The 22,928-nt window shown below is 37.6% G+C and overlaps 1 protein-coding gene across 2 annotated transcripts in view; it reads left to right on the top strand.

Annotated features, from left to right (window-relative positions):
* AGTPBP1 (ATP/GTP binding protein 1) overlaps positions 1-22,928 on the top strand; it is a 169,482-nt gene that overhangs the window by 5,275 nt on the left and 141,279 nt on the right. For both annotated transcript variants that reach the window (XM_032392979.1, XM_032392980.1), the window contains exon 2: positions 22,141-22,205. In XM_032392979.1, the coding sequence (XP_032248870.1) occupies positions 22,174-22,205 (32 nt within the window). In that variant the 5' untranslated portion in view covers positions 22,141-22,173. The remainder of the gene's footprint in view (positions 1-22,140; positions 22,206-22,928) is intronic.

The raw sequence follows: 22,928 nt of genomic DNA, 5'->3' as shown, positions 1-22,928 counted from the left end.
GTTTACATATTAGACAAATAGTGAGGGCATAATGTGAAAAGCTCAACTGATACTGAGCTCTTAAGCTAAAATAAGCATTTTAGCTTCCCTTCTTAATTTCTATTCATTTCTTATCTGTTCATGCTGAGGATGAACCATCCTAAGGAGAGGTACCTAGCACTTGCATTCCTTGCCTTACATGTTACCTTAGGGGGAAAATGATTTAAGATTATGAAGATTATAAGGGTATGGGTAACATGGGGAATAAAAGTAATAAGGTTTATGAAGGATTTATGCTAGAATAATGGTAATAAAAATGTGAACACTGCCTACATATGAGTTTAATGAATTGAAAAGGATACTACTTTTGACAAGAATTTTCCAGATTTTTTAATTTATTGTAGGCACAGTTTCTAGTTGCATGTAGGTAGAAGTGATGATGGATAATGCAAGACAGCAAACCTCCTTGATGAGCTTCTCTCCTAATTACAAAGTAAGAGAATTTGACTCCCAAGTGATCTTTGAGGCTTCCTACGACTCTAGAGTTCTGGGTTTTTTTCTTTGCCTATAGAGAATGTCTTTTTCATTTGTTAATTCCATCTCATCAATTTTAATTTGTGTTTTCCTTTGAAACTTACTTTTCCCAATTCTTTTTTTTTTTTTTTTAAGGTTTTGTTTATTTGACAGAGAGAAAGACAGCCAGAGAGGGAACACAAGCAGGGGGAGTGGGAGAGGGAGAAGCAGGCTTCCCGCAGAGCAGGGAGCCTGATGCGGGGCTCGATCCCAGGACCCTGGGATCATGACCTGAGCCGAAGGCAGATGCTTAATGACTGAGCCACCCAGGCGCCCCACTTTTCCCAATTCTTAACATATTGATTTATATTCATATTTTTGGTTCATATTTTGATTTTAAAAAATTTACTTTTAAAATTATGGCTATATATATATAATATAAAAATTGCCATTTAAACCTTTTTTTTTTTTTTTTTAAGATTTTATGTATTTATTTGACAGAGAGCAAGAGAGAGCACGAGCAGGGGGAGCGGCAGGTAGAGGGAGAGGGAGAAGCAGGCTCCCCGCTGAGCAGGGAGCCCGAAGCGGGGCTCGATCCAAGGACCCTGAGATCATGACCTGAGCCGAGGGCAGACGCTCAACAGACTGAGCCACCCAGGCGCCCCTCATTTAAACCATTTTTAAGTATGTAGTTTATTGGCATTAAGTACATTCACATTGTTGTGCAACCATCACACCATCCATCTTCAGATTTTTTTGTCTTGCAAAACTGAAACCTTGTACCCATTAAACAATGACTCCTCATTTCCTTCTTCCTGTAGCCCCTGGCAACCACCATTTTACTTTCTCTCTCTATGAATTTGACTGCTTTAAGTACTTTTTATGAGTAGAATCATATAGTATTTGCCCTTTTGTGACTGGCTGTTTCATTTAGCATTGTCATCAAGATTCATCAGAATTTCCTTCTTTTAGGGCTGAATAATGTTCCATTGTTTGTGTATACCACATCATCTGTCAGTGGACCCTTGGGTTGCTTCATCAACCTTTGATTGTGAATAGTGCTGCTATGTACATGGTGTACAAATACTTCTTCGAGACCCTGCTTTCAGGTCTTTTGGGTACATTTCCAGAAGTGGAATTGCTGGGTCATATGGTAATTCTATTTTTAAGTTTTTGAGTCACAACCCTACTGTTTCCATAGCAGCTGCACCATTTTACATTCACACCAACAGTGTATGAGGGTTCCAATTTCTTTACATCCTTGTAAACACTTGTTTTCTGTGTGAATGGTCTTTTTTTGGGCGGGGTGGTGGTGGTGGTGGTGTGTGGAGTCATTCTAATGGGTGTGAGGTGGTAGGTATCACATTGTGGGTTTGATTTGCATTTATGCTGCTGAATTTTGTTTGCTGCTATTTTGTTGAGGAGTTGTACATCAGTGTTCATAAAGGATATTGATCTGTAGTTTTCTTGTAATGTCTTTGTTTGGCTTTGGTATCAGGGCAGTGCTGGCCTCATAGAATTAGTTAGGGAGTATTCAGTTTTTTGGAAGAATTTGAGAAGGATTGATGTTCTTTAAATGTTTTGTACAGTTCACTAGTGAAACAATCAGATCTGGGGCTTTTCTTTTTTGGGAAGTTTTTGATTACTCATCCAGTCTCCTTAATAGTTATGAATCTATTCAGATTTTCTGTTTCTTTTTGTTTAATTTTGGTAAGTTTTGTGTTTCTAGGAATTTGTCAATTTCATTTAGGTTACTCAATTTGTTGGTGCACAATTTTTCATACTATTCACTTAAAATCCTTTTTATTTCTGTAGAATCAGTAGTAATGTCTTCACTTGCTTTCCTGATTTTAATAACTTGAGTCTTCTCTGTTTTTTCTTAAGTTTAATAAAGGTTTGTTAATTTCATTAATCTTTTTAAAGAACCAATTGTTTTAGTTTGATGATTTTCTCTATTTTTCTATTCTCTATTTTATTTATCTCTGCTGTAATTATTTTTTCCTTCTGCTAGCTTTGTGTTCTCCTTTTTCTAGTTCCTTAATTTGTAAAGTTAGGTTGTTGATTTGAGATCTTTATTTATTTATTTATTAAATTTATTTGAGATAGAGCGAGAGAGAGCAAGAGAGAGAGGGAGAGAGAATATGAGTGGGGGAGGGGCAGAGGGAGAGGGAGAAGCAGGCTGCCGCCCTGAGCAGGGAGCTTGATGCAGGGCTCCATCCCAGGACCCTGGGATCATGACCTGAGCCGAAGGCTCAGGCTTAACTGACTGAGCCAGCCAGGCGCACGCCCCCCCGCCCCCGCCCTTTTTTAAATTTATTTTTTTAATGTGTTTATAGCTGTAAACTTCCCTCCTAGCACTGCTTTTCTGTATCCCATAAATTTTGGTATGTTTTGTTTTCATTTATCTCATTTCCCTTGATCTTTTCTTTGACCTATTGGTTGTTAAGGAGTGTGTTGTTTAATTTCCACAAATTTGTGAATTTTCCAGTTTTCCTTTTCTTATTTATTTCTAACTTCATCCTGTTGTGGTTGGAGAAGATACTTTGTATAATATCTATCTTTTAAAATCTGTTGAGACCTAATTTGTGGCCTAAAAGATGGTCTATCCTGGAGAATGTCCCATGTGCATTTGAGAAGAACATACATATTCTGTTATTAGGTAGTGTTTTATATGTGTCTGTTATCTCTGGTTGGTTTATAGTGTCGTTCAGGTCCTCTATTTCCGTATTTATCTTATGTCTGGTTGTTCTGTCCATTACTGACAGTGGGTATTGAAGTTTCCAACAATTACTGTAGAACTGTTTTATCCCTTTAGTTCTGTCAATTTTTGCTTATTGTATTTTGATGGTCTGTTATTAGGTATGTGAATGTTTATAGAGTTTATCTTCTTGCTCTCTTGAACCTTTTATTAATAATTAGTGTCCTCCTTTGTCTCTTATAATCTTTTTCAATTTAAAGTCTGTTTTGTCTGATGTTAGTGTAGCCACCCCATATCGTTTTTGGTTACTATTTGCATGGAATATCTTTTTCTATCTTTTTACTTTCAACCTATTTGTGCCTTTATATTTAAATGAGTCTCTTATAGAGAGAATATTGTTGGGTTATGTTTTTTAAATCCATCCTGCCATTCTCTGCCTTTTCACTGGAAGTTTTAATACATTCACATTAAAGTAATTACTGGTAAGGAGTAACTTCTGTCATTTTGCTGTTTGTTTTTTATATGCCTTATGACTTTCTGAGTCCCTTATATCTTGTATATTTTGATTTTTGTTGGAGCTGAGTTTGGCTGTGATACTTTCCTTAAAAAACAAACAAAACAAACCTTTTTAGTGGGTCAGTCATAGGTTAGAGGCAAGGAAAATGTGTGTTTCAAGGCAAGAATTTTAATTTGAAATATCATCTATATAGACTTAGGAATTTGGCATTTGTTTAAATCTAAAAATAGTTGGAATATGAGTTGAGGGAAGTGTTATATTAAATAAATTATTATTATTTAGTTAGATTGAAGTGTGGTGTGATTCTGCTCACCCAACAGTAAAACCTTATTATTTGTAGTATAATTAAAACATCACATAGCAAATTAGACCTTCTATAAGTGCTGAAACATCTTGTGGGGCAGTGTGTGAACTATCCAAACTTGTGTTTTTAATGAGGATGCCTGACGAAGAAAGGAAAAGGTATAACTTTTATAGGTTTACTCTTACCCACAGTTTTTTGGTAAAATTAATGACAGTAATGTAGGTGAAATAAATTTGCCTGTTTGCAGATTGGGCTAAAACATTCATAAAGTACAGTTGACCTGTAAACAACGTGGATTTGAACTGTGTGAGTCTACTTATCTGCAAGTTTTTTTTATTAATACAGTACTGTAAACATATTTTCTGTTCCTTATGATTTTATTAATATTTTCTTTTCTTTAGCTTACTGTATTATAAGGATCCTGTATATAATACATATAATGCAAAATATGTGTTACTTTGACGATACAGTATATAATACGTATAACACACAAAAATATGTGTTAATTGTTTACATTATCGTTAAGATTTCTGGTCAATAGTAGGCTATTAATAGTTAAATTTTGGGGGAGTCAAAAATTTTATGTGGATTTTTGAGTGCATGGGGGTCTGTGTTTGCCCCAATCCTGTGTTGTGTAAGAGTCAGCTATAATCATTGAATGGCATATGAATAAGGTAACTGGATGAAAATGTATACCTTAGTAATAGTAATTTAGAGTAGGTTAATGTTTATGGATGTATAGATTAGTGTATGCAGACTATGTCCAACGTAAGTATTTCTCTCTTAATTTAAATGGAAATAATCTTTATATGCATTTTGCTGGGAATGTTATTCCTCTTTCTTAGACAACAGATATTATTTACCTCCTTCCCTTAAAGTTTCTCACTTTTCCTTCAGTAATGTTGCCAAAGATATGGTCATATTCTTTGGGATGTTTTTTTTTTCCAGTAATCAGGATTTACAGTTTTCCATCACATTGACACAACTGGTGTGGGGGAATAGTAGCTTCTTCACGTTCTTAAGAAGTGATTTCTTCTTTTCAGATAATGAAACAATTAGAGAAAACTGACAAAAGATGATGTTTTTTCAATGTACTTGTTTCCCACTTCCCCACAGTAGAACCGACTACCCAGATCTGTAACTGTAGTCTTCCCTTAGTTGTCCACATCTACTCCAACAAGAATGTCTAATTTTTAACAGCAAAGGTAATCATTGTTGACTAGAGCAGAGCAATGTTTTCCCAAAGTTTTTATTTATTTATTTATTTATTATTATTATTTTTTAAAGATTTTATTTATTTATTTGAGAGAGAGAATGAGAGAGAGAGAGCATGAGAGGGGGGAGGGTCAGAGGGAGAAGCAGACTCCCTGCCGAGCAGGGAGCCCGATGCGGGACTCGATCCAGGGACTCCAGGATCATGACCTGAGCTGAAGGCAGTCGCTTAACCAACTGAGCCACCCAGGCGCCCTTCCCAAAGTTTTTAAATAGTGGAAGCTTTTTGCCTAATATCTTGTAGGGAGGCCCAGTTGTGAACAGATGAAAGTGCAATAATGAAGTTGTTCTGGTTTATTGGGAATAGGACCAAGTTGTTTAAACAAGGCAGGTCAGAAGGGAATTATATTTCCTCAGATTGTATTTAAAAGATTTAGGTTGGACTTTAGAGTGAATAGTGTATGTTTCTTTGCATTTTTTCTAAGTTTTTTAGCAGTTTGATTTGAAATAAATTAAAAACCATGTATATTTGAAGTATTTATATATTTAGAATATAGAACCTTAATTTTAAGGTGTGTGTGTCACAGTTTCTTTCATGGCTTGTGTGTGGAATGAAAATTAGGACAACTTACATTTATGACATTTAATGCCTTGTGTGTGTATGCATACTTACTTGGCTGATGATCTTGATTTTAGGCTTAAGCCTGTGAGAGCAGAGCTCTTCAGTTTTGATTCCCTGGGCTCTGGAACTAGCTCTAGTTGAGAGGAAAAGATCAGAAGAATCTAAAAAAATTCAGAAAATCCAACATTTTTACTTTCTTTGAGCTAGGGTATATTATATAAAACTGCTTGGTTTTCCTTGTATGTAGGCTAGGTTGAGCAAGTTGATCTTGCTTGTATGATTTTCTGCTAAGGTCAAATTCCCACTTATATCTAGTTCAAGCCATCTTTAAATATATTAAAAAAGTCAACTCATACAAACACTTTCCCCCACTTAAGGAAATGTATACTGTGGATTTTTATGTACAGCCAGCAGGGTTTGTTTTTGTTTTTGTTTTTTTTTTAATCTCTGCAGGATGAATAACTTAGAATACCTTTCCTAAAGACCCAGGTGGGTCTGTAGTTTTGCTTTTGTGTAAAAGGATGTTATATTTTATCATGGAAATCAGGCGCTGAACTACAGAGGATGTAAGCCCCTGACCCTGATTTAAGGATGGGTTGAATTAGAAGGTTCTGGAAGATACTAAGGTTTTTTTTTTTTGTTTTTTGTTTTTGTTTTTTTTTTTAACAGCTTTATTGAGATATAACTCACATACTGTACAATTTTCACTTTACAATATGCAATTCAGTGTCCTTTAGTATATTCATAGAGTTGTGCAACTGATGTAGTTTTTGGAATGTTGGTGTTGGTGGGGTCTGGAGCTGACGTCCAAGAAAGAATTCTTGAGATGTTTCTTTGGTGCAAAATGGTGGTTTCATTAAAGCACGGGGACAGGACCCATGGGCAGAATGAGCTGCTGGGGTGTTACCTGCTGCTGCTGAGGCTTCCTGATGCTGGGGGGGGACGGGGTTGGGAGGAGGAACTGATTATATACCTTGGGGTTGGGGGACATAAAGATGAGGGAAGTTGCAGAAGGACTTTCATATGCTAAAGAAGACTCACAGGATCCTGGAGGAATGTTATTTTTTTTTAAATTTTTTTATTGTTATGTTAATCCCCATACATTACATCAGTAGTTTTAGATATAGTGTTCCATGATTCATTGTTTGTGCATAACACCCAGTGCTCCATGTAGAACGTGCCCTCCTCAATATCCATCACCAGGCTAACCCATCCTCCCACCCCCCTCCCCTCTAGAACCCTCAGTTTGTTTCTCAGAGTCCATCGTCTCTCATGGTTCGTCTCCCCCTCCGATTTCCCCCCCTTCATTCTTCCCCTCCTGCTACATTCTTCTTCTTCTTTTTTTTCTTTCTTAACATATATTGCATTATTTGTTTCAGAGGTACAGATCTGAGATTCAACAGTCTTGCACAATTCACAGCGCTTACCAGAGCACATACCCTCCCCAGTGTCCATCACCCAGTCACCCCATCCCTCCCACCCCACCCCCCACTCCAGCAACCCTCAGTTTGTTTCCTGAGATTAAGAATTCCTCATATCAGTGAAGTCATATGATACATGTCTTTCTCTGATTGACTTATTTCGCTCAGCATAACACCCTCCAGTTCCATCCACGTCGTTGCAAATGGCAAGATCTCATCTGGAGGAATGTTATAATCTGCCTCTCCCAAGTATTAGTCAATGGGCTGCAGGTAATAAGGACATTTAATTTTATCTACATTTTCTTCTGCCTTTGTTTCCCACATCACAATTATAACCACAGTGAATTTTAGAACATTTTTATTGCCCCAAAAGAAACTCCACATCCTTTTAGTGTGTCCCACCTCCTCCAACCCATTGTCTCCTAGTCGTAGGTAACCATTAATCTACTTTCTGTCTGTATAGATTTACCTATTCTGGATATTTCATATAAATGGGATCATATAATGTTGTGGTGTTTCCTGATTGGCTTCTTTTACTTAGCATAGTATTTTCAAAGTTCGTTCATGTAGCACATATCAGTACTTTGTTTCTTTTTATCTCTGAATAATACTCCATTGTATGGCTGTACTACATTTTATTTATCCATTCATTGGTTGGTGGACGTTTGGGTTATTCCCACTTTTTGGTTATGAATAATGCTGCTATGAACATTTATGTACAGATTTTTGTGTGGACATAAGTTTTCATTTCTTTGGGTATATACTTAGAAATGGAATAGCTGAGTCACATGGTCACTTTATGTTTAACCTTTTGAGGAACTGCTAGATAGTTTTCAAAGCAGCTGTACCATTTTACATTCTCATCAGCAATGTATGAGGGTTCTAGTTTCTCACATCCTTGCTAACGCTTGTTATTGTCTGTATTTTTTTATTATAGTCATTCTAGTGGGTGTGAAGTGGTATCTCATTGCAGACTAAGTTTTTAAGTAGTGGTTAAGCATAACAGGAGTGATAATACTCTAAGATGGAGTTAATATTACAATTAAAGTATTTAATAGGCTGACATAGGACTATAATCATCAGAAGCCATTCTTAACCCTGGCTATGCATAATTAGTATCACTTACTAATTAAAAAAAATGTCATAGATTTATCTAATCTTTGAAGGTATTGTATGATTTTTTTCCCACAAATTTCTTTATTGAAAAAGAATTGAAGTCTGAGTTGCAGAGAACAGAATTCACTCTAGATACCTTAAGTAGAGAGGGCTTATTTACTTTAGGGTACTAAATAGTTTAAAGAATTGTTGGGATGTATCGGTCTGGGTCCAATCAGGAAATAGAAACCACACGGTAATTTAACAGGGAAAAATTAGGGGCGCCTGGGTGGCTCAGTCGTTAAGCGTCTGCCTTCGGCTCAGGTCATGATCCCAGGGTCCTGGGATCGAGCCCCGCGTCGGGCTCCCTGCTCCGCGGGGAGCCTGCTTCTCCCTCTGCCACTCCCCCTGCTTGTGTTCCCTCTCTCGCTGTGTCTCTCTCTGTCAAATAAATAAATAAAATCTTTAAAAAAAAAAAAAAAAGAAAATTTAACAGGGAAAAATTAATGTAAAAATGGTTTGGCTATAACGGGATTAGAGAATTGCTTTATCAGCAAGAAGTAAAGATAGCTCTAAAGAATAGGGGAATAGTTGATATGAAGACCACTTACTACCCCCAGGGCTGAGATAGAGTGGGCCCCTCCCCCCACCGAAGACTTGTTGGAAAGGGCAAGGTCAAGATTGGAAGGGGCAAGGTTAAGGCAAGTAGGTGTGGTGTGACACTAGTGGAATTTCCTGCGTGTTCGCCCTCTAGGGTACCAGGGAAAGCTGTTCACAGGGAGAGGTCTCACCAGAGGCACTCTGCTACAGAACAGCTTAGGCTCCTGTTGGAGAAGTTGCAGGTCCTGCAGGAACCTGGTGCTGTAGAAGCCATCCTTGTTGCAGGAATAGGGCCCAGAGAAGCCTTGCCTGCTGCAGCCAAGTGAATACCCTGGAGCCAGGAAGCAAAATCCTTTTCCTCTGCGATCTCTTTCCAGTGCCCTCTTGACAAAGCTTTATTTCTTGCCAGCTGGCAAAGAAATTAGTATTTTAAGGGCGCAAATCCATTTTCACAGAGCAGGCAAAAAGGTTGAATTTGGAGATGAGGGCAATAAATCAATATCTGGCACAGGTTTTAAGTGGTTTACAGAATTGTTTGGAGATTTAAAGAAAGAGATTCTAGGTTGAGCTCTAAGCAACAACTCCCAAATACCCTACGTAAAACTGAGAAACCAATGGAGATATTGCCTCTTTTATGATTAAGAGATTTCCTTTCTGTGAAATTGCTTCTAGATCTTCATTGCTAGAACCACACTGATGTTTTAAATTAGGAAACTCTTGCCTCCACAACTGGGGATGCTTACAGCTCTCGGCATCTGGCCCAGCTTCTTTCAAAATGTCTACTGTTCACGAAATTCTCTGCAAGCTCAGCTTGGAGGGTGATCGCTCCACACCCCCAAGAGCATACGGGTTGGTCAAAGTGTACACCAATTTTGATGCTGAGTGTGATGTTCTGAACATTGAAATAGCCATCAAGACCAAAGGTGTGGATGAGGTCACTATTGCCAACATTTTGACCAACTGCAGCAATGAACAGAGACAGGAATTACAACTGAGAATATGTACAGTTACAGGTCAGGCCATGCTAGCCCTGAGTACCAAGTCGGTGACCAGGGTGCCCATATGTAGTTCAAGAAATATGCTTTTTGTTTCTTTGTGATATGTGAAGACTTCTAAAGTGCAGGGTCCAGAGCAGAGGCCCCTCTTGCCCAGGTCTAAGGGACTGCCCCTATGTTGTTTCCTGTCCTTGGCTACAAACAGAATTAAGATAAACATTGTCATTTTTTTCCCCTTAAGGACTTGTGAAGAGTATCTCTGAGATACATACTCAGGAGTCAAATTGTTGGGATATAAAGTATTTTTAATTTCACTGAATATTGATTGCTCTCTACAACAGCTATACTAGTTTACACCCCCTTCTGAAATAATAAAGATTTTCTCTGTTATTTCCTGCAAATATGTCATTTTCAAAACCAAAATGATACCCATTTCACAGTTTGAACTTCTCATTTGTCTAGTTTGGTACTGATCTATTGGCAGAATCTCTTAGGCAAGATTGTCTAACTGGTAACCACTCACTTACACCAGCATCTGAGTCTTATTTCTGCATCCTTCATTGAGTTAATATATTTGTTTATCTAGAGCACAGACTTTAGCAAACTATTAAGAACTGTTCCAGGCATTGGGGGACCCAAAGACAAATGAGGCTTAATCCCTTACACTCAAGGACCTTGGAGTCTGGAAGATGTAATAAGAAAACTACTCCAAGACCTTGTAGAAGTCAAGATTTACTGTCATTTTCACTTGTTCTTTTACAAATTAATTAGTCCTATCAAAAGAAAGAAAGTTAGGTTAATCTGAAAATACATGTCTCAAACTCTCACTTCTAATAATGTGTTTACTTGATAAGAGCACATAAATGATACTTTGAATGATCCTTTCCTGAATCCTTATGACATGCTGGAGAGCATCAAAAGGGAGGTCAAAGGAGACCTGGAAAATGCTTTCCTGAACCTGGTCCAGTACATTCAGAACAAACCCTTAAATTTTGCTGACCAACTGTATGACTCCAAGAAGGGCAAAGGGACTTGTGATAAAGTCCTGATTAAATCTTAAAATTTTTTTTTAAAGTAATCTCTGCACCCAACATGGGACTCAAACTCATGACCCTAAGAACAAGAGTCACATGCTCTACTGACTGAGCCAGCCAGGTGCCCCTATAAAGTCCTGATTAGAGTCATGGTATCTCTCACAGTGAAGTGGACATGTTGAAAATTAGGTCCGAGTTCAAGAGAAAGTATGGCAAGTTCTTGTACTACTGCATCCAGCAAGACACCAAAGGCAACTACCTGCAAGCGCCGCTGTACTTGTGGGGATGACTGAGGCCCATGATGGCATAAGCGTCCGCAGTGGTGCTGCTTTGTTTCTAGCTAACAGTTCCAGAAAATAGCTTGTGACCAACAGTCTTTGAGGATGACGTTAGCATTGCCCCCTCCTCATCTTTATTTCAGTTGCCTAAGCATGGCCTGCCTGTCATGTCTAGTCTCTCCTATTAGCCAAGAAAATGAACATTCCAAGGAGTTGGAAGTGAAATCTGTAATGTGAATCACTTTGCCTCTTGTGTACCATGTCATAAACAGGTGAATAACTGAATTTTTACTTTATAAAAAAAAAGTAAGATCAGGAAACTGTGGTGGTCAGGAGGCTATGGTGATCAGGAATGTCCTGCTATACTTACTAGCTTAGAACCACAGTGGACCAGGACCTGTTGTGGTCTGCACCAGCCCTGCCTACTCATGTTTCTCTTTCTTTGTACCCCGAAGGGTCCATGAAATAATTTTCAGGTCTCAGGGAATTCCTCCATAAAAATTAGAACATCTACAGCTGGGATATTAGTGTGAAGAAAAAGTTTAGATATAATTGTTTTTTGATCACCTATTCAGTTCATTGGTGAAGGAGGTATCTTCTGTCTTAAATAGTATGAGATGGCTGCTACCTGACATTGACCAGATGATATTAACAACAGTTTATTAGTCATATATTCACAATTGGGGAGTGGAGGATACTGCATGTCTTATGGGGGTTGCACTTGGGAAGAGAGTGAACCAGTCACAGAGGCCATGGCAGGCAGGCTTTTTAATAACAAAAGGGTGAAGTAACAAGGACTACTACCCTCAGGGGAGGATGTGATTCCTTTGAATAATTCTCAGGGCTGACAGCTTGAGGACTGAGTGGAGTGTAGCTGGTTCAGCTGATGGTGGAACTAGCTGGGTGAAGTCTTTCGTGCTAGATGGGAGTACATATGGCAAGACATTAGGCCTTTGGGGCCCTGTGAGGTTCAAAGCTGGTGGGGCAGCATTTGAAATTTTAGGTCTATGTAATAGTACTCCAGTGATGATTGTTAATACTCTTTTGAAAGAGAATATTTTCCTGTGCATGTGAATCTCTATCCCCCTCCCCCCTGCATAAAGGATATAAGCTCTAATGTGAGTTAGTAATGCAGGTAGGAAAAACAGGTTTTCCATTTCTTAAATTTCCCACTTTATATAAGTAGGCCTAGGAGTCTTACCACAGATTTTTACTACACAAGATATTAATAAATTATGGCTTGTCGTATATGATGTATACAAGAGTAGTTTTATTTTTCTTTATTTAAAGCACACACAAAAAAACTTTAGTGAACCTTACATGAAAAGTAAATAGGTAGTTAAACTTACCTTACCATTCTGGAAACTATTGTTTTTCCTTTTCATGATTTTTAAAAGCCTCATATGGTGAAGATAATAAATTTCTATTAAATAACTGACTTCAGCTAAAATGGGATTCAATTTTTTTTTAAAGATGGGCTTGGGGTGCCTGGGGGGCTCAGTTGGTTAAGCGTCTGCCTTCGGCTCAGGTCTTGACCCCAGGGTTCTGGGGTTGAGCCCCATGTTGGGCTCCTTGCTCAGCGGGGAGTCTGCTTCTCCCTCTCTCTCTGCCTCTCCCTGCTGCTCATGCTCTCTCTCTTTCTCCCTGAAATAAATAAATAAAATCTTAAAAAAAATAAAGATAGGCTCGATGGACTTAATTTAAATAAATAATGTAAGCTAATTTTTTATAATTTTCTATTGTGGTAAAACATACCTAACATAAAATTTGCCATTTTAACCATTTTTAAGCTTTTGATTCAGTGGCATTAATTTTAATTACATTCACAAAGTTGTGCAGCCATCACCACTATTTCCAAAATTTTTTGTCACTGCAAACAGAAACTGTAATTATTAACAGACTGTGACTATTTCCTCTTGCCTCTAGCCCTTGGTAAACTTCTAATCTACTTTATATCTCTATGAATTTGCCTATTCTAGATATTTCATATAGGTGGAAGCATATATTCTTTTGTTTCTGGCTTATTTCACTTAACATAATGTTTTCAAGGTTCGTGTTATAGTGTATGTGGAACTTTATTCCTTTTTATGGCCGAATAGTATTCCATTGTATTTATATACCACATTTTGTCTGTTCATCTGTTAGTGGACACTTGAATTGTTTTTGCCTTTGGCTATTGTGAATAATGCTTCTACGAACATTAATGTACAATTATCTGTTCAAGTCCCTGTTTTCAGTTTTTTGGGTGTATACTTATTTACCATTTTTAAAATTATAGACATCCTAGTTGGTATGAACTAATACTGTGATTTTGATTTGCATTTCTGTAATGACTAATGATGTTGGGCATCTTTTCATGTGCTTATAGGTCATTTGAATATTTTCTTTGGAGAAGTGTCTATTAAAGTCCTTTGCTCATTTAAAAAAAAAAGATTTTTAATTAATCACACCCAACATGGGGCTTGAGCTCAGAACCCCGAGTTGCATGCTCCGCCGAGCCAGCCAGGTGACCCTCAAGTCCTTTGTTCATTTTTAAATTGAGTTATCTTTTGGTTGTTGAATTGTAGGAGTTCTTTATATATTTGGCTATTAAACTCTTATCAGATATATAATTTGCAAATATTTTCTTCCATTCTGTGTTTTTCACTTTCTTGTTAATGTCCTTTGATGCATAAAATTTTTAATTTTGAAGTCCACTTTGTCTGTTTTTCTTTTGTTGCTTGTGCTTTTGTCGCTGTCACTGAGAATCTCTTGCCAAATCCAAGGTCATGCAGATTTATCTCCATGTTTTTTATCATGTTTCTACTGCTGATATTTGGGTCATTGACCCATTTTCAGTTAATTTTTATAATATGGTTTGAGTACCAGCTTCATTCTGTTACATGTGTCCAGTTGTCCCAGCAATAGAACGGACTACAGGCATACCTCATTTTATTGTGCTTCACTTTATTACGTTTTGCAGATACTGTGTTTTTTATAAATTGAAGGTCTGTGGCGATGCTGCATCTAGCAAAACTATCAGCACTGTTTTTCCAACAGCATTTGCGCACTTTGTGTGGTTTGGTAATTCTCACATTATTTCAGACTTCTTAATTATTTATTATGGTGATCTGCGATCATTGATTATGACTTGATGAAAGCTTAGAGGATGGTAGCACTTTTTTAACAATAAAGTACTTTTTAATTAAGGTATGCACATTGTTTTTTTAGACATTGTGCTATTACACACTTAATAGACTATCAGTATAGTGTAGACATAATTTTTATATGCACTGGAAACTAAAAAAATCGTTTCACTTGCCTTATGGTGATAATTGCTTCATGACAGTGGTCTGTAACTGAACTTGCAATATCTCTGAGGCATTCTCGTATTCTTTCTTCACTAAGTGGACTTGGTACCCTTGCCAAAAATCAGCTGGCCATAGATGTGTGCATTTATTTCTAGACTTTAATGTATATTCTGTTGGCCTGCTTTTCTCTTTTTGCCAGTACCACTTTAAATTGATTCTAATTAACGTTATTTACAATGTGAACATTAACAGTGTCAAATACCAAAGCTACTAAAAACCATAGGTCAAAATAATATTTTTTTTTTTTTTTTTTTAAAGATTTTATTTATTTATTTGACAGAGAGAGACACAGCGAGAGCAGGAACACAAGCAGGGGGAGTGGGAGAGGGAGAAGCAGGCTTCCCACCGAGCAGGGAGCCCGATGCGGGGCTCGATCCCAGGACCCTGGGATCATGACCTGAGCCGAAGGCAGACGCTTAACGACTGAGCCACTCAGGCGCCCCTAGGTCAAAATAATATTAATAAAAATCGAGCCTAAGACATAATTTATACCAGAATTTGGGAAAAACTCAAACTTTTTTTTTTTTAACTAACTTGAATGAGGTTCAAATATAGGTCCAAAAGTTATAAATGATTATATGTGTTGATTTTTTTATGAAAAGGCTTTATACAATAAAATTGTTATTTTTTAAAACTAAAAGAATGAAGTTTATCTCCCATATGAAACTTGTTTTTGTTTTCTTTTGAATGTTTTCTTTTCTATGTTGAACTTGAAATAACCATTCACAGATTTCATTTTCAACTGACAAGATTTCTTCCTTGCTCTTGATACTTCTTAAAAAACAAATATTTCTTACATGAGAAGTTGAAAACCTGTAGCCATATGTTCATTACTTTCCTATGATTTCCAGACAGTACTCTTTCATAGAAATCCAGAACTTTTTTAGGGACAGATCAGTAAATCTCATCTTGAGTGTGTAATCAGACCACAGCACATAAAATTCTTCCTCACAGTCAAGTTCTCAGCCTTAGCAGAAGATTCAGAGAAAGGGTCCCTCATTCCTTCTTATATTTGTTTGAAAATAAGAAAATCCTGTTTAATTTTGCTTTTTAATATTGTTCCTCTAGGTCAGCTAGACTTCAGATTTGTAGATACCCCTTTTCACTATCAAATCCAAGCAGCAATGGGAACAATTTTATGATTTTCTTTGTCACATGATTTTTTTTCCCAAGAATCTTGTCACTTGAAGTAAAAATATTTTCTCTAAGGTCTTGTAGAGAGTTGTTCACTTGTTTCATGTGATAACAAGTGTTTGCTAAGTTGGCTAGTTTCAGTAGCCATACTTTGTCCTCCAAGCACTTAGCCTACTGTGTTTGTGAAAATACTCTGCACTTCACCTTTCAGCTCAGACAGCCTATTGAGAACTCTTCATCCACTAAGCCACTGGACTTCTGCATATAGTGGGAGATTTATATGCTCTTTGTTCAGGTTGTAACATAGTTCTTTAAACATTTTTGAGTGAACAATTTTTGTTTAATGAAGTTAATCCTTTTTTGTAGTTTCAAATAGAACTTTTTTCATTTCATCTCCCAGAGCTTTTGACAGTAGCACCTCTTTATGAAGAAAACACTGTGTTGTGAAGTCAGCTTTTCTTTTTTTTTTTTTTTTAAACAAGAGTGACAAATCTTCACATAGCACCACCTGAGCCGAAGGCAGTTGCTTAACAAACTGAGACAGTCTTCTTCAAGACACACTTTTGTTTCTAGATAGGAGGACAAAACATTAAATATCCTGTCCTTTGTTGGCTTTGGGCAGTACTCTAGCAAAAAAAGTTTTCTTGATTTCACCATTTTCAAATCTTACAATATTCATAAATACATAGTATGTATGGAATATAATCTTAATATAGTTGGCAACCTCTGTTGAGTTATCAGTCTAGTTAGAGAAACTTATTTTTCTCTTTATTATGTGGGTATTTAAAATTACATGACATATCAGTATGTTACTGTTAGTTACTGTTAGCGTACTGTAGAACTTTAAAAATTTCTCTTCAGGCATCTCATATAAGCATTTTATTTTATTTTATTTTTTAAAAGATTTTATTTATTTATTTGGCAGAGAGAGAGAAAGAGGGATCATAAGTAGGCAGAACGGCAGGCAGAGGGAGAAGGAAAAGCAGGCTCCCTGCTGAGCAGGGAGCACGTCATGGGGCTGGATCCCAGAACCCTGGGATCATGACCTTGGCCAAGGCAGACACTTAACTGACTGAGCCACCCAGGCACTCCTGGTACAAACATTTTACTAAGCATAATTTTACTTCTGGCCTCATTAGGGTCTCAGTAATTGGGTGGCTTTCCCTTTTCTGGTCAGTAAGTTCTGCTACTATATAACTTGTTACCTCAGCCTTTTCATTGTATGTAATTTTTTTTTTTTTTTAACAAAAGGTTTATCATGTTTGTTTTGAGATTCCAGTAGTATCTTTAACTTGTCAGACGACTTACAGTTGCATGCTTTCTGAATATTGCTGGAGCCATGCTGCACTTGAAAAGTGGTTTTCCACAGCCCACATAAAATGGAGTATGACAACTAGAATTACCAGCCCATGTATCAGCCCATTGATAAGTATTTTTTTTTTTAAGATTTTATTTATTTGAGAGACAGAGCACCAGTGGCGGGGTGGGGCCGGGAGAGGGAGAAGCAGACTCCCCGCTGAGCAGGGAGTCCCATGCAGGGGTCGATCCCAGGACACTGAGATCATGACCTGAGCTGAAGGCAGACGCTTAACTGACTGAGCCACCCAGGTGCCCCTGATAAGTAGTTTTCACTGTAAAGATGGGGTTTTGTTTGTATGTCTCTTGTTGTGCTCGTTTGGTGAAATGATTCACAAGATACAATTCTTCATTACTAATCTTACCAGATTAGGGGAGGTAACTTGAAAGGGAGAAGCTGGTGTTCCTTAGCCTACCATCCTCCCCCTGTGCCATGCAGCCTCCACCTATGAAGGCAAACTCTAACCAAATGACCTGGTCCTACTGTGCACTGTCACATATGGCTGGTTTGGGTTTTTTTTTAAGCTTTTATTTATTTGAGAGAGAGAGAGAGACAGAGCGAGTGAGCAGGAGTGGGAGGAGGGGCAGAGAGAGATGGAGAAGCAGATTCCCTGCTGAGCAGGGAGCCTGACGTGGGGCTCGATCCCAGGACCTTGGGATCATGACCTGAGCCGAAGGCAGATGCTTAACCAACTGAGACACCCAGACACCCCATATATGGCGGATTTCTAATACAATCATTAGTTACTGTGAATGCCGCCATTGCTTGGTGCACAAAAGTAAAAAAGAAAAAAAAAAATTTTTACCTCAGTGGTGACCTCTCAAAGAATTCTAGCAACAGCTTATGAGAAACCCTGGACTAGACTCTGGGACCTCTGCATGCATTGCTGTCCAAGAACCGAACATGTATGTGTCTGTGTTTGCCTGTGGAATCAGGCATCCTTTCAGTCTTCTAAGTCTCCCAAATGCTGAGATCGAAATTGGTGGATTTAAGTCACAGCTGGAACTCTAGCTGCAGGGGAGTCTGGGAAGTGCTTTTTTTTTTTTTTTCCTTAAAGCTTTCAAGTTCTTATAGTACAGGAAGGCACACTAGATGGAAATTGGGAAAGATATTGTATGCCCGTATACCATATATTCCATGTTGTTAGATTTTTTAAAATGAAGACTTTTTTGCACATTTGTGTAGTATAATTTTCTCAAAGCAAGTCTTTGAAACTTTGGTTTGTTCATTTTAAATTTTTTTTTAGTGCCTGCCATGCGCTGCCTCTGTCGTAGGTACTTGGGAGGCATTTAGTAAGCAAAGCAGAGTTCTTCCTTCATGGAGCTTTACTTCTAGCAGGGAGATAGAGATAATAAGCAAAGCACAGAGTTAAATAAATTGTCTAGTTTACAAGGTGTTTAAAACGAGTGAAATATTGGCCAGTGAGATACTAGAAACCATATGATTTCTTATTTGTATATATCAGGAACTTTGGGTTGCTACCACTTTTTCCTCAAAACTTTGAGGAAATGAAGGAACCCATTGTGGTTGCTTTTGTCATTATCAGTGGCGATAAGCTGGTAAGGGTCTGGGATGAATTTGATTACAGGATTGATACATGTGGTGTAATGGGGCATCCATGAGCATTCAAAAGTTTATAGAACTAGTGATTGTTCCCTTAAATGTTTTGACACAGGTTCATATGTAATCAGTTATTGAATAGTACAGTTTTCAACGTGTTCAGTTATTTTTGAATCATCCTGTATTAGAAGGTGGTAAGTGCTCTGGAAAAAGACAGTAGATTCAAGCAAGCAGCAATGGGTATGCTGGAGTCTGGAGGTAGTTTACAGCATTAAATAGGATGGTTGGAGTAGGCTTTATTGAAAAGGTGATATTCAAGCAAAGGAAGTTTGGAAGTTGGTCAGTCATTAGGATATCTGGCAGAACGTGTCAGGTGGAGGAAACAGCTCGGGCTAGGTAAGAATTGGAGGAAAGCAAGGTGGCTCAGCCAGTGTGTCTAGAGCAGCGTGAGTGAGGAGAGTTGTAGGTAGGAGATGAGGTCAGGGAAGGAAGGACTGAGGGTATTCTAGGGCCCTTAATGCCACTGAAATGGACAGCATCTCAGGACTTTGAGCAGACCAGTAACAAGATTTACCTAAGGGTTTTTTTTTTTTTTTTCCTCTTTCTTTTCCCCAAGGGTTTAAAAGGATCAGTCAGGATGTTCTGTTGAGAATGGAGTATAGAGGCCCAAAGGTAGAGGGAGACTAATTAGGATGGTTGGCTTGCCCATAGTAGTAGTTATGGTGAAGTGTGATCAGATTCTGGGTATATTTTGAAAGTAGAATTATCAGGACTTACTGATGGATTGGATGTGGGATGTAAGACAGTCAAGGAGGAAGTTAAGGTTTTGGACTAAGAATGGGAGAGAGAATTGTCTTTAACTGCAGTTGGAAAAGCTGAGGTGAGAGCACACTTAGTAGGGAGGAGCAGGTCAGGGGATCAGTATTGGATATGTTGAGTTTGTGATACTATTAGAGATCCACGTGGAGATGTCAAGTAGTCATGAGACTGGATGAGGTCACCAAGGAAGAGACTGGAGTTAGAAAAGGACGAGAAAGCACTGAGCTTAGGGCATCCAGTGAAGGAAACTTAGAGAGTATGGCCAAATGAGGAAAGTATTTCCAAGAAAAGGGAGTGACCAGTTCTATCAAATGCTGCTGATAAGACAAGATGAGGACTGAGAATTGACAGTTGGATTCAGGGAAATGGAGGTCACTGGGACTGACAAATGGGGTGCGGAGAACCTGATTGGAGTGTGTTTCGGAGAGAAGTGGAAGAGAGGACTTGTTGACAGTGTGTGCAAACAACTCTTTGCTTTTGGGAGGGAGGAGAAATGGGACAGTCTCTGGATTGAGGAAGTGGGAGCGAAGAGAGCTTATTTTTTTCCTTCAAGACACAGAAATAACAACATGATTTTATGGTGATGAAAATGACCCAATAGAGGGGAATGAGTAGATTATACCTAAACTTCATGTCAGTTTTTATAGTTATGCCCTTGTATAATACAGTCTCAATTTCTTTGCCTCTTTCTTGCTTTGTCACACTTGGTTGGCAAAGCCACAAACTTGGTGAAATGCAGCACTTCTGCTTCTAGGTGCCTGGTCTTTCAATTCCATGATACTGTAACAAACACAGACTTTCAAAGTAGAAAGTTTTTGTGTTCTCTGGAGGCACTCTGACCTTAGGCTATAAAAAGTGAGCATAAGGGACAATGCTGGCTTAGCTCTAGGATGATGGGGTTGAGAGCTGGCCTTCTTCCTGGGGGACTCTTTAGTCCCAGAAAGCAGAATTCTTTGAGGTTATCAGTTTCTTTAATGATTATTTGTCCGGAATTCTAGGACTGGCTGTTGAACATTTCCTACAATGGTGAAGTATGGGATATTGAGGAGGTAGGAAGTTGCTTGGAATTACAGACTTTTCATTAGCTCTTGAACAGTCTCCTCCTCTGTTGTGCTTGGCACCTCCAAGTCCTTGGGTTCCAAGTTTCCTGAATTCTTCTAGTACCTACCCTACCCCCCCTTAGTTTTCCTTTTTGTCACTGTGGGCTTAAACATAACTTAATTTCTATTTATTGGTTTGCTGTTTACTTTAGTCCTGGGAGGGAGAGGACAGGAATGCCTGTGTTCAACTGTTACTTTATTGTGAATTGGAAATTTGAATCATTTCTTAACTGTTGAAATAGAATTGGTTGTGATGTAAGTGCCCAGCATTAACCTTTCCAACTCTATCAGCTCTAATAAGATTCACAGTAAACTTTTCATAAGATGTGTTATTAATGCACTTTTAGAGAATGTCCTACCACTCAACAAGTAGAAGTAACTTAATTAACCTTACGTTTATGGCAGCAGTAGTGCTTTTGAAATCATAGTTTTTTTTTTCCCCTCCTTTGGATTTTTGATTCTTAATTAATTTGGAAATGGGAAAAAGTTACTTTGACTTTGTAATATTTTTTTTTTTAAAGTCAGTTAAAAGAAAGAATAGTCAGTAGTTTTAAATTTCTTGCCAACCTGAAAAACACTCCATGTAATTTTTGTACATTATCCTAAATACGTGTTTTCTTTTTTATGATTGAGTTAATGAGAAAACTGAAGAAAAAAAAAAAAAACCTTGTGTGTTTTATTGAAGTGAAAGATCTTTGTTAATTGAAGAAAAACATCCAGAATACCTATAGTTTCTAAATCTACTACATTCTTTTGCATGTTTATTTCCCTTTAAGTAGCATTACTAAATATTTCATAAATATGTGAGAAATTTGTTGAATTGGCAGTTATTTTTTTACTGTCTAGTGATGCCACGAAATTCTACTTCAGTAAGCATTGATACATAAAATTAAAAGATGTCCAGGGTTTTTTTTTGTTTGTTTTCCTTTTTTGGGGGGTGAATAGTTGCAACATAAATCTGAAAAATTGTAAGGATTCTGTGAATCCAGATTTAAAGTTTTAAAGCGTATAACATATACTTTCTAATGATAAAACTTGTATTGATTAAAGAAAAAAACGTATTAAGTATATTAAATGAGATGATGTTATAGGTGGTTTTTACTGTCTAAATAATTTGTTATTAAAAAGTGTTCTCACATAGAAATAATCTTACATATTTACCAGTATTTGACTACTGTGTGAATAGTGGACACTAAGTACACTGCTGTAGTTTGTTTATTTTAAGGAGGAATATAAGAACAGAAAAAGATAATTTGAACTGTCTCAAAAGAAATCTTTAACAGTAGATCATAGACTGTTGTGTTAGGTTTTTTTCATTTTTGTAGCTCCAGGATTTTGATAACATTTTACTGGCTGGTTTTAGATCATGTAATAGTCACACATTTTTGCATATTGAAGTAACTTGCCAGTAGCACATAAAACTCAAACATTCTCCTTTGGTTTCCAGTGTTATCTTGTGTTGCCCATAATAACTTCCAGTGGTATGGTTTTTATGACATCTAATGTATATAAATAATTGTGTGTTTAATATCATTAACATTTTTTCTTTTAGATTATCTGCAATGTTGAAATGAAGTAACTGAAGATGAGCAAGTTAAAAGTGATATCAGAGAAAAGGTACTGTAATTCTTTTTTTTTTTTTAATTTTTTAATTTTATTACGTTATGTTAGTCACCATACAATACATCATTAGTTTTTGATGTAGTGATCCATGATCCATTGTTTTCGTATAACACCCAGTGCTCCATGCAGTACGTGCCCTCCTTAATACCCATCACTGGGCTAACCCATCCCCCCTCCCCCCTCCCCTCTAAAACCCTGTTTGTTTCTCAGGTCCATAGTCTCTCATGGTTCATCTCTCCCTCCAATTCCCCCCCCCCCATTTTTCCCTTCCTTCTCCTAATGTCCTCCATGTTATTCCTTATGTTCCACAAATAAGTGAAACCATATGATAATTGACTTTCTCTGCTTGACTTATTTCACTTAGCATAATCTCCTCCAGTCCCATCCATGTTGATGTAAAAGTTGGGTATTCATCTTTTCTGATGGCTGAGTAATATTCCATTGTATATATGGACCACATCTTCTTTATCCATTCATCTGTTGAAGGGCATCTCGGCTCTTTCCACAGTTTGGCTATTGCGGACATTGCTGCTATGAACATTGGGGTGCATATGGCCCTTCTTTTCACTACATCTGTGTCTTTGGGGTAAATACCCAGGAGTGCAATTGCTGGGTCATAGGGTAGCTCTATTTTTAAATTTTTGAGGCACCTCCACACTGTTTTCCAAAGTGGCTGTACCAACTTGCGTTCCCACCAACAGTGTAAGAGGGTTCCCC

The sequence above is a fragment of the Phoca vitulina genome, unplaced genomic scaffold (assembly GCF_004348235.1).
Source record: "Phoca vitulina isolate PV1807 unplaced genomic scaffold, GSC_HSeal_1.0 scaffold70, whole genome shotgun sequence".
NCBI classification, from domain to species: Eukaryota; Metazoa; Chordata; class Mammalia; order Carnivora; family Phocidae; genus Phoca; species Phoca vitulina.
The sequence above is the reverse complement of the archived record's forward strand: the minus strand, read 5'-3'. Positions and strand labels throughout refer to the sequence as shown.